This window comes from Leopardus geoffroyi, chromosome A2 (assembly GCF_018350155.1).
Source record: "Leopardus geoffroyi isolate Oge1 chromosome A2, O.geoffroyi_Oge1_pat1.0, whole genome shotgun sequence".
Lineage (NCBI taxonomy): Eukaryota > Metazoa > Chordata > Mammalia > Carnivora > Felidae > Leopardus > Leopardus geoffroyi.
In genome coordinates this window covers 54,812,119-54,824,511 of record NC_059331.1, presented here as the reverse complement: position 1 = coordinate 54,824,511, position 12,393 = coordinate 54,812,119, and the positions used below count along the sequence as shown (strand labels likewise).

At 43.7% G+C, this 12,393-nt stretch overlaps 1 protein-coding gene across 4 annotated transcripts in view; it reads left to right on the top strand.

Annotated features, from left to right (window-relative positions):
• NR2C2 (nuclear receptor subfamily 2 group C member 2) overlaps window positions 1–11,547 on the top strand; it is a 99,627-nt gene extending 88,080 nt beyond the window's left edge. For all 4 annotated transcript variants that reach the window (XM_045493914.1, XM_045493911.1, XM_045493913.1 and 1 more), the window contains 3 exons: window positions 736–873; window positions 1,854–1,959; window positions 5,098–11,547. In XM_045493914.1, the coding sequence (XP_045349870.1) occupies window positions 736–873; window positions 1,854–1,959; window positions 5,098–5,272 (419 nt within the window). In that variant the 3' untranslated portion in view covers window positions 5,273–11,547. The remainder of the gene's footprint in view (window positions 1–735; window positions 874–1,853; window positions 1,960–5,097) is intronic.
• The last annotated feature ends 846 nt before the right edge of the window (window positions 11,548–12,393 follow it).

The window sequence follows — 12,393 nt, the reverse complement described above, 5'->3', positions numbered from 1 at the left end:
AAAAATCTACACCTGATACTGAATTGCAGTTGAGCTGCACTTTTCATTAGGCATTCCAGATGTTTGATTATCTAGGAATTCGAGTTACCTAGTCACACCTTTGTTTTTCTAGTTACTCCTTTGGACTAGTAACGTAAAGCTGATTTTTGATTTTTTTTTTTTTTTTTTTTTTAACCCTGTAACATTTTGTTGATTTTAAGTTAGATTTGTTCACAAATGAGGATTGGTTTCCTTTATTTTTAACTGAGTGTAATAATACTAATACCTTCAGCAAATACTACCATGAAGATTAAATCGGAAAACACACAAAATTGTTTCCACAACTAAAAAATGTCGACATTTAATGGTCATATCTGTAAACATTTATTAAATGCCTGCAGAGACTTAGAAAATCTGACCACTGTTAAGAATTGACTTATAGGTCTTAAGCACAGAATAAAAGGAGTTACCAGTTTGTGCCTATAGGCCAAAGTTGCTGCCCAACGTGGGGCCAGGGAGAATCGCTGGTCTGGGGGATTATTACTGAGACAGCATACATAGCAGAGTGGAATTTGGGTACCTATTGTCACTTCTCCTTCACCTGGAAACTGAGGCTGTTAACCATCTTAAGGTAACTGGTTTTCCATTAAAAAGTGAAATTATTTTCTCTTCTCTTTGAATCTGTGGCTCCTCAAAGAAGCTTGTGTTGTTATTCTTACCAGCCTTTCTCAGAGGATCTGTGATGTTGATTTGTAGATAAACTTTCTGGAGACCGGATAAAGCAAGTCATGGAGCACATCTGGAAGCTTCAGGAATTCTGTAACAGTATGGCGAAGCTGGATATAGACGGCTATGAGTATGCATACCTTAAAGCTATAGTTCTCTTTAGCCCCGGTAAGATATGTGGTGGTGACTCACAACAGTTTTCCGCCTATGTCTACTGATATTTCTGAACATGAACGTGTTGTCACGCTGTCAGCCATGTAGAGAGAGCCCTGCCAGATTGTATGTAACAGAATGTCACATCCTAAAAGGTGTGCTTTGCTAGCTAACATAAACACATAACGTTCTTTTAAATTGTTTTTACAGTCCCAAAGACATATGCCATAGTGCCTTCCAGATGTTTGACTTCATATGTTGAATAGATCTATTCTGTATCCTAATTTAAACCACTGGCCAAACAAGACTTCAGCAAACAAAACAGAGTAGTATACTACTGTCCAATGTCCTTTTTTGTTCGTTTTGATTTGTTTTGCTTTCCTTTTTGCCAATTTTTAGTTTGTATTAGCATATGTCCTCCAGTACAGACTGAAACTGCACAAGTTTACCTGTTCCTGGAGGACAGTAGCAGCAGCTGAAGAAGAGGCAGCAGGACTGTCCGGCTGGCCTCACTGCCCCCCTCTCGGCTGTTGTCTCAGAGCCTCCAGAGAGGTCACTCAGGCTGACTGCTGAACTCGATAGCAGGGTTGGACACCGCTAACTCCCTCCCTTCTTCCCCAGCCATCCACTCATGAACAACAAAGTAGCTAATAAAAATGGGAGAAATTATGTATTAAATACATAGAAGGTAAATGATAATTTCTAATCTCATGTGATAGTTCCAAGCCAGATGTCCAAACCAAGCCAGGTGGGGCTGGTGAGGCTGGTGTGACCACTCAGGAGCCCAGCCCTCTCCCGGGAACCCTCAGGCCTTGGCAGAGCATAGAGCAAAAACTAATGTTTTAGCAGTAATATCCAAACTAGATCCACCTTCAGAGTTCAATCTACATTGTACTTGAGAAATTTGCCAGAGGCTTAATTAAAAATACGAAGAAGTCTGCAAGCGAGGCTTTCAGAATACACAAGGCAATTCAGGGGTACTTTTCTCTTTTTAGACCATCCAGGTTTGACCAGCACAAGCCAGATTGAAAAATTCCAAGAAAAGGCACAGATGGAATTGCAGGACTACGTTCAGAAAACCTATTCGGAAGACACGTACCGGTGAGGCGCAAAGATACACACTCTTGCTGTGGGGCAGACAGGGGTGCAGCTGGATCTGTAGTCACAAATATAAATTGTCAGCCTTTCCACGTCTGGCAGCCCGGTGAAGCCTCCTTTTGATCACACTTTAGTTCTTACATTTCATGGATGGTAACAGTGTGTGGAAAGTGCTAGGTGGGAGGGGCAGGAATACTGGACCATTCCAGTGTTTGCTGGGTAAACTGCAGGTGGAACCTTGGGTTGTTCTTCTGTAACATGAGGGTTTGGAATCGTTGCTGTGTAATTCCCTCCGAGGCTCACATCGTGCACAGACGGTAGTTCTCACGGAGATTCCCTTTGTCCAGAAGAGCAGCTGTGCCCCCGTGGTCTGCGTCCACTGAAGAGGCCAAGCTAGCGTACGTGATAGCAAAGTTTTTGTTGACAGAAACCGACCCCAACCTCTACAAAGGAGTGAGTGGGTTATAGAAAATAGTAATTTTGCCGTCAGATAAACTGATTTTTTTTGAACTCCCATTTTTTAGGTAAAAAAGTTAGTTTGTATTATTTGTAATGATTGGGCAGCAAATACATGTATATACACATATACTCATAGATATACATGTGAGCCTTTGTCATGCAAAACTGAACAGGAAAGTTCTGAAATAGGGCAGGATACCTGGCAGGCTTTCCAGCCAAGGAGTGGAGGAGCTCTTTCCCCATGACCACTTCCAACCCACTGGAAACTCCATGAATTACTGAGGTCATGTCAGGCAAACTATTTATAAATATTCCCTTCCCCGCCCTGTCCTCTCAAAATAAACACTGGAGCAAAATTGACCCATAAGATACACGGCCCCACTTCTCTCCATGTGTGTCCCCTTCACAGACCTCAATCCAAAGATGCCCCACAGAATGAGAATGCCAGGCCCCAGGGACCCATTTCTGTGGTGTGATTGGCAGACCTGTAGCTGGCCCTGCTGGGAGAGAACCTCCTCTGCTTTAGGCACACCTCCATGGCCCAAGCATAGCTTTTGCCAGAGCAGGATCCATTTTGACTGGAATCTATGAAAACCTCACCATGAGTCTCAAGTGATTACAGCCTCAATACATATAGAATGGGACTGCCAATGGGAGCTCTGCCACCCATACCCAGAGCTCATCCAACCCAGCCAGGTACGCGGGCAAGCTGTCCCCAGAGGTAGCCATGGGCCTACTCCCACACAGTGTCCGTGGTCAGAAGAGGCTGGAAACGCCCCTGTAGGGACTGCTAACAGAACCACACAGCATACTAGAGTCATCTTGACAACAGTAGCTCTTTGGCCTTTGAAAGTAGGTGTTTCTACAAAAATCTAGTGAGGGACCCAGGGATAGATAAAGGGCATGGTAAGAAAAGTGATTTGGAACCAAAAATGAGATAAGGGAGGCTTTCTCATAGGATAGGACTCAGAAACTCACTCAAAGACAGTTCCCCCAAAAGCCCTAGGACGGTTGACACCCGTTTCTGCATTGTTTTAGTCTTTCCCATTTTATGCCTTTTCTCATACTGTCTGCTCCTCCTGAAATAACCCTTCTATCCCTCCCCATTGTTTATATCTCTGCTGAAAGAAACCTCAGCCAGCCTCTAAGGCCCAGCTGACCTGTCCCCCCACCCCCTACCCCCCCCACCCCAAGAAGTCCTTCTTGATTGACCCTTGCTGAGTTTCCAAGATCCTTCATCCTGTCTGCCCCTTCTGGTCTGTGGTGGTGTCCCCTTACATCTTTGTGTGCCCTGCAAGACTCATGGTGGCTGGGCGAATGGCTGGGCAAGCGAATGCCGCTTGCATAATCTGTATTTTCTCTTTTTAAAAATAACAGTGTTCACTGTAGGAAAGAAATTAGAACATTCTGGAAAGTAAAATGAAAGCTTTTCAGTTCCTGTAAATAGCACTATCCATAGTTAACGTTTTATGCATTTCCTTCCAGAAATTTTTTATGTCTGTGTAACTGGAATCATAAAATCCAAAGTAAGGTTTTGTAACCCTTTCTTCATGTAATGTTCAACAAGCATACTTCTGCATTTTCTGTGGCTGAGGAGATGCTGTCATTTTTTTAGAACTTTCCTGATGGGGCGCCTGGGTGGCGCAGTCGGTTAAGCGTCCGACTTCAGCCAGGTCACGATCTCGCGGTCCGTGAGTTCGAGCCCCGCGTCAGGCTCTGGGCTGATGGCTCAGAGCCTGGAGCCTGTTTCCAATTCTGTGTCTCCCTCTCTCTCTGACCCTCCCCTGTTCATGCTCTGTCTCTCTCTGTCCCAAATATAAATAAACATTGAAAAAAAAAAAAAAAATTTAAAAAAAAAAAAAAAAAAAGAACTTTCCTGCTAATGAAAATATAGGTTGTTTCCAGACTAGGCTGGCACGCAGTGAGCATCCTTGCACATGTAGCTTTGTACAGTGTCTGTTGAATGGCCAATCATGTGGGATGCTTCAGATACAGTGTCCAGAGAGCCATCAGAACGGGGTCATGATGTGTCCCTCCCACCCAGGGTGTTTTCAAAATGAAAACAATTTTATTGCTTCATTTTTTAATTAGGATGCTATGTGAACACTAGAGTAATACAGACAAAGGTTTAATAAGTAAAAGCATTCCAGATCCCCAAACCCAGAGATCAGGGTTTTGGTGAATATTTTTGTGAACATCCTTCCAAATACTTTTTTATACATGCCACACAAATAAATTTACACAAATGAGATTGTGTTACACTTGCTGCTTCCCAGTCTCCTTTTAGGTTTTTACTCGGCTGTACATCACAGACGTACCATCAGTGAATATATATCTGTTTTATACTTTTTGCTGAATATACAGTGTGCTCTTTTATATGGAGACACCATAATTTAACCCATCCTTTACTGATTTCCAAATTTTTCTGTTTTGGTGGAGGTGGGGAGAATTGTTATAAATGAAGGAAACATTTGTACATACATCTTTGTACTTGGTTTTGATTTTCTCTCATGATAAATCCCTACAAGAGGAACTGTTGAAATTTGAAATACAAGGGGTAGGTCATGGGTCTGTTTGTTTGTTTCAATTCCAAGCAGTGCGGAGAGGGTCCCTGGGAGCCTGTCCAGGGAGAAGTCTGAAGGGCAGTGAACTCCCTTTCTCTAATGAGCCTCCCTTTTACAGATTGGCCCGGATTCTCGTTCGCCTGCCAGCACTCAGGCTGATGAGCTCAAACATAACAGAAGAACTTTTTTTTACTGGTCTCATTGGCAATGTTTCAATAGACAGCATAATCCCCTACATCCTCAAGATGGAGACAGCAGAGTATAACGGCCAGATCACCGGAGCCAGTCTATAGTGTGCACCGCACGCCTGCCGAGAAGCAGAAGGATCCTCCCAGGACCGCTCAGATAACAGAGAAAATAAAGTAGTGGTATTTTGGTATGTGCAAATATTTCCAGTATGTTAGCCATTTCCTACCTGGTTTCTTCTTACCTGTTAATCCCAAACAATAGCAACTAAAAGACTAGTAGGATCCTTTCCTGCCATAAGAAATGTTTTAATGCCTTTTGATGAAGCAGATTTTGGAACAATCTTTTAACCTAATTTGTATTTAGCGATTCTCAAAGGGCAAAAAACAAAGAGTTTTATAATGTCAGAGACTAGTATTAAACAAAACTAAACGAACCTAAGAAAACAGTATGTGTGTATATATATAAAATTTTCCTTGGAATTAATAGCTACTAATTACCAGGGTAAATAATATTAGCACTTTCTAAGCACTTCTTATCAATGCGTATGTTAGCAACATCTTGCCTGTGGGCAGGACAAATGGAAAACTGTGTATGTCTTTTGCCGAAATGCTAATGATTTCTGTGAAAACGCAATAGGGTACAGGAGACAATCATTTATGTTTAAGAAAAGATGGCATCATTCCTAATTGTATGCACACATTAGTGGTGTTGAACTAAATTCCTATGAACGATTGAGAATGTGGCTCATGTGTATCATGCAGTAAGTGGGAGTGTGGTAGTGCAGTCGGTGGGGACCCCAACCGGAAGCTTCCTCAGCTGGTGAGTTGATGATGCTTGTCAGGTTCCCTGACCTCTGGTTCTGGTCTGTGACTGGCATCTACAGGCTCCTCCAAACCTAGGGCTCTCTTGATGACTGGTTCTCAGAATTGGATTGCAACCAGTCAGACATAAACTGCCAATTCCTGCAGCAAGTGAAAACATGCCCAAATCACCTCCACCACTCACGGCAGACAGAGCCTTCTGACCAAAAAGTGCAAGGTGGGCATTTTGAACCTGACAGTAATTCCTAAATGCAATCTGGGGCGGTTGCTCATTGTTCAGATGGAGGAAGAAGGTCCCCTTCTCAGGGGTTTCCATTCCAAACGCCCCCTTGAGAAGGGTCTGTATTCCTGCAGTTCACTCAGAACTGTGAGGTGATTCAGTGGGGAGGGGTGCAGGATTTTGCTCCCTGTCCCAGGGTAGTGGTGATGGTACGGCTGAATGGAAGGGTTTCTCTGTTGACCTTGAATATCAGGGTTTTTCAAAGTGTTTCCAGACTCTGCATTTCTGTTGGCAGATCTTTGAATGCTACTGGCACACCATGCACTTTGATCCCCCCAGGTGTGTACCAGCAAAGAACCCTGGAGCATTTTGGGTGATGTATGCAGAAGCAGCCTACCTGCTCCTTATAAAAAACCCATAACTCCCAAAGTTATCTTTGTCCTAAGTTACAGCCACCATCATTTACAAGAGCAGAATGCAGTATAAGGAAGTTCTGTCTAGAGAAGAGCATAAATTCCCATGGATGTGAGTAAACGGTGGGCATTTCCTGCTTAGGAAAGTGGCATGTCCAAGACCAGATCAGGTACTCTCCGTTTCCTTTTTGTACAGCCCAGATTAAGAAAATACAGCATTAGTTTAAATTTGCTTCTCCCAGGACCTCTTGACCAGATGGTATCCAGAAAGATCCCAGTGTACTTCCCCTGCCTCACAGGCCCTCTCTGGTCTGGCTTGGGCCCTAGTCAGGGTGGGGCCTCATGTGCTATGTAGGTGCCCAGCCAGCTAGCCACTGGCTCTTGACAAAATAGGATTCTCTGTTCTGAAGTGTTAGGAGCACTTGGTGAAAGTCATTAGTAGGAATTAAGTGGGGATGGTATCTCCAACTTCTAAATTCCTGTTTGGATTTAATTATATTATTTATAGTTCATGACTTGGAAACACATTTTGGAGATAATAGGGGTGCCTGTTATAAAATGATGGAAAGAATTTAATTTTGCCAGCTTAAATTTTTGGTTTCTAACTTTGAAGTGATTTAAATTTCAAAATTAAGAAAAAAACAGCCAAGACAGTAGAGTTAGGGCAGGTCTGTTTCATTTCTACTCATGAAGGATTTTAGCAGAGGGTATTTTCAAGCACGTTTATGCATCTTTCACAGCAAGTTGCCTGTTTTCTGTTCGATTTTTTAATATAAGCACGTCTGTTGATCACATAGCCATTCGGTGGCAATACCGGTGTCACATCTCCCAGATCTGAGTTCTCCATGTTAGGGAAAAGGCCCACCCCTCATTCCCAGGGGTGGGCCCTGGAAGTCCTGTGTCCATTCGGCTTGTAGATACCTTTGCCTTTAGACAACGGCATGGCTTAGCCAAGACCTCGACCGAGGTCCCAGCAATGCACTGTTGAAAGTTTTGGAGCAGAGAAGGTGATAAACCAGCAGGAAGACAGGGAACATTTGGGTGAGTGTTGCACTCTGGCCAGGTAGCCCTGGACAAAAATCGGTTCAGCTTGGAGGGTTGTTGATTTTGACCTAGTCTTGCCCCTTGAGTCCCTTCACTGGTGATGGCTGATGGCAGTGGACCATTTTGGGCTTTGAACACTCAGTTTCCCAGATCCTCTTGGCTTTACTTTGAAGTAGCCTTTTCCCTAAGGATCATGTTCACACAAGCTGATTTCTTGCTGCCCCAAATCATTTCACACCTTGGACAGCAGGTCCATCCCATCTTGTCAGATTGGTTAAGAGAAGCCCAAAGTCCAGACTTTTTTAAAGGGATCCCAAGCAAATACCGAGGCTCAACTTTCACAAGGCTTTTACCCCTCGTTGGTAGTTGATGAAACTCTAGATTTGGTTAAGTGATGCCAGCTCTCTGCCCAAGAGCAGGTTCTTAGTCACACAGCCTGTGCACATGTCCCTTCTGTTAACCTGGCCCTTCTTCCCTTGTGAGGAGAGGTCTATCAGCTAAAGGAGGTAGTGATATACACCATTGTTTCTTGATGAAATGGGCTCTTTTCCAGCAGTATCTCAGATAATGCTAGACAGTTATATGTTGAAATTCTGGAGGTCATTACATATAACCATAGGACAGGAAGAGACAGAAAAATTACTCAAGCAAATGATACTTTCCAAGCTATTCCACCCTTCTGATTTGAAATTTGTATGTGTGTCTATTTGGGGGTTACCATTATTTATTGTCTAGCTTCTGCCATGAGGCTGTTCTTGGGGTTCTTTTGTTGTTTGGGTTTTTATATTTCATTGCAGGTATAGTCACTTGTAAGATGTTATGTAAATGCCCTCAAGAGGGATGGTTTCCTAGCTTCTCAGTATTAAATGTGAACTCTGTTCTGAGGCAGTTGCCACCAGCCATGGTGATCACAATGGATGCACCTACTCTTGGGCTCCCTGACGTGGCAGCCACATAGCGCTGGAGCGCATGGTTGCAGCCATAGTACATATTTACTTAGCTGTTTTGCTTGTTTGGGGGATGGCCGTGGCAGGAAGGCTAAGATTTAGAAGGGCTATATCTAGTGCTTTTATTCTGGGGGAAAATGCATCCTAATCCTTTGGGGTGATTTCCAGTAGTCTTGCCCCCAGCCTGCTCTCTGCCTGACAAGCAGCCCTTGGCTATGAATCCAAGTTCTAGGACCTGATCAGATCAGAGTCCAGAAGTTTGTTGCCCACTTGCCGGTGGAAAGGGCCTTATGTGCAGTGGGGCTATCTAGATGACATTTCATCTCTTAAGTGTAGGCCATGAAGTGTCATCTTCTGACATTCGCTTTTATCCCCGGGCGGGGGGGGGGGGGGGGGGGGAGGTAGGGAGGCAGTGCCCTTTAGACCCTGGAAGGTTGGAGCAGGCCAGGCAGGCCCACATGCTTCCTTTATCCCACTTCCAGTCTCTAGATTGTACGGCTCTTTGAAAATGTCTTAACTTTGATGTAAATTTGTAAAGCCAAGCCCTAATCGAGGTAGCGGGTTTGGGTCTTTTGTACACAGGGTTCTGGACACCCCCACGTGTGCCTCTTGCCAGCGCACACTTGCGCATGTCCAGCCCTGGGGTCCCTTCAGCGGCATTGTGCGTGTACAGATTTATAGGCTTGTATGACTGAATGAATGTACATGTGTTTATATCTATATATGTACAGTGTATATAGTGTGTGTATGTGTACATAGATGTATATTATGTATACAGACATGTAGCCATGTATCCAAAATTTCCTTATGTTTTAAAGAGAGTCTATGATAGAGTTGCTAAAGTAAATGGATGTGGGTGTTCCAAGGTCCCTCAGCAGGATGGATTTGCTGATATTTTAACTCCATTTTCCTTTGGGTGAGCCTGGCTGGGAAAGGCCATGAAGACAGAGTCTCCACTCTGTACCAGGGAAGATTCCAGACAGAAAAGGTCCTGACAGGAGGACACTGCCGTATATTCTCTAGGTTTAGGCAAGGGCCAGAAAGGTAGAAGACCGTTCATCCTTATGTCCAAAACTAGGTGGGGACCTTTAACTTGGCTGCCACACACCTGTTTATGGCCTGACTAGAAGGAACTTGATAGTAGGAGCTGTCGGCCTTCCCAGACACTCGCTTTGTCATGTGGTCCAGAGACAGGCATCATAGTCAGAGATTCAGAGTGGTCCTTGTTCTGGGGCCTGACTCCTCATGTGGTAGTGATTTCCTATGCTCACCCGGATTTAGCAAGCGGTGGGCACTGCCCGGTGAGTAAACAGATTCCCATGTCTCTAGTGCCAGTTGAAAAAAACCTACCAAGCAGTCTTTTAAGATAAACATGAATATGATGACTAAATTATGGAATACTAAGTTACAAATCTTAAATTACTTCTCTAGCATGTGAATAAAATCCACTGACGTAAATCCTTCCTATAAATTGATTTAAACATGTCAGATAAAAATTGGGTTTTAATATGGCTACATGTGCCCTGTAAGCTACAGATACCTAATTTTCCTTGCCCAGGTCTATTCTGATGAATTTTCCCCCTTAATCGGGCTTTAAACTGAGACACGGCACGCGGGAGCCAGGGCCCAGCCCGGCGTAGTTGCTTGCAGAGCTGGTGAATGGGGCCTGCCTGGCAGGAGGGCTGAAAGCTGGCCCGCTGAAGGGAACTGGAGAACGGCAAAAACTCACATAGCCCATAGGTTTTCTGTTGTTTTTTAAAATAAGCTACCGAAATGTTTGAAAACACTTCATTGAGACTATAGTACTCAGTGCCTTTTGTGAGACGGTGGGTCATTTAGCCTTCAGCTTCCCCTATATTTGATGTAAAAGAAGCTCCTACTTCGCTGGCCTCATCCAACAGTACTTCCTGACCTTCCCCTGTCCTTGCCTGTCGTGACAATCACACTCTTGAAGGTGGCTTTCCAGTTAAAATACAAGAGGAAGCTTGACAGTCTCTCAATCTTCAAAGTAAAAGTTTTCATTTGGGGCTATCTTAACAGCAATCTAAGAGTAATTAAAGTTTGAGCTTAAAAAGAGTATCTTAGGGGTGGGGAATGTCGGAGATACTTTTAAGGCCCAGCTATACTTCCTGTTCAGAAGCCAGTAATTCTGGTGTCTCAATATTTATACACACAGCATAGAAAAAATGCTATAAAAATCAATGTTCAGCAACATTTATCAACTGACAGATTGTGAGAAAGCTTAATATTTGGATAACATTTGGAAGTAGTAGACTTTATGTTAAAAACGACTTCTCTTTAGGAACGTGTACTCAATTACCATTTTAACGACCAGAGCGGCCACGGGCTCAGACGATGCCGCCACACAACTCAAGTGCTGGGATATTTTTCTACAGCCTCCATTCTCCCAACTACCTTGTAATAAACCAGTGTTCAACTAGTTTTATAACTGAAAAGCTGCACATTTTTCATAGTACAAACCCTAGTTTTTACCTGTAGTTTGGACCTCTCCGTTAAAATGTAGCTGCATTACCGGCCCTTTTAAAAGACATCTGTTAAAGGAAAATTCGGGTGTTAGATTTTCTTGGGACCGTTTCTGTAACTTCTGCCCTTCACAATATAGAAAATACTGTTTATGCCATTACATTTTAATTCCAGGTTTAAAACCTGTCGAAAGCTGGAGCTTGAAATCAGCTTTATGTGATGGCATTTAAAAAATAGCATGTTCTTTTTAAACTGAATTTTATATCTAATCAGTGTCTTCAGTCTTGAAGAAGAATTTGCATTGTTGTGTTTGTATATAGAGTATTGCAGTGCATGAATTAGCTTTTATGCATTTTATTAAATGCTGTCTCAATGTGGCATTATTGTTGTGGCTTAATACTACTACCTAAATGAGGTTTATACTATTAAAAAAGTGAATTAAAGACTAAAGTGCATCTGCTCATTTCTTCTAATAGTAACACCAGTAATGCCTGACCCCCAGGAGCACCCGCAGGATCTCCCCCAAGGGGTACTTCCCTAGCCGTCAGTCTACTTCATGGTCCACCTGACTTGCAAATACCTTTAGTGGGAAAGAAGGTGTGGAAGTCCAAAAGCCAGGTCGGTCGGTGGTTCTGGAGGGGAGCACAGCTGAGGTGCCGGGCTACACAAGCTGCAGTCACAGATGATACTCGAAAGCCAGGCCTCCAACCAGCCGGCTCATCCTGTAAGGGTATTCACTATCCAGAACAAAAATGTGTTCTTAAAGTTGTAGAAGTTGGAAAGAACTTGCTCCTTGGGGGGATCATGTGACCTCTCATTTTACTGGTGAGGATTCGGAGGTCCAGAGTCAGATTCTTGGCAGAACCCACTGGCAGCCAAATAGCTTTAAATGGCTGTGCCAGGTAAGTATTCAAAATGAAAACCAGTCACTTCAGAAGAACAAGGTCTAAAATCTGTGCAAATAGACACTATCACAGCAATCTTTTTTTCCTATTTCTGTACATTTTAAACCCATCTTTTATCACTACTAAACAAAGTAGGAAACAGGAGACAAAAGGGTCAAAGAGATAATGCCCCCTAGTGGTGCTTATTCCAAGTCTCTGTAAAGAGTAGTAAGGGCGGCACTGGCTTGCCTTGCCTCCCGGCCAGCAACCTTTCTGGGCCCCCTGTGGGCCATGGAGGGAAGAGGTACTTACTTCCCCAGCCCTGGCTCACTTTCCGAAAAGCTCCAGCGGCCCCAGCAGCCCAATCACAGCCTCAGCAGCTGGCGTGAAGGCCAAGGCTAAGTCAGCTGGG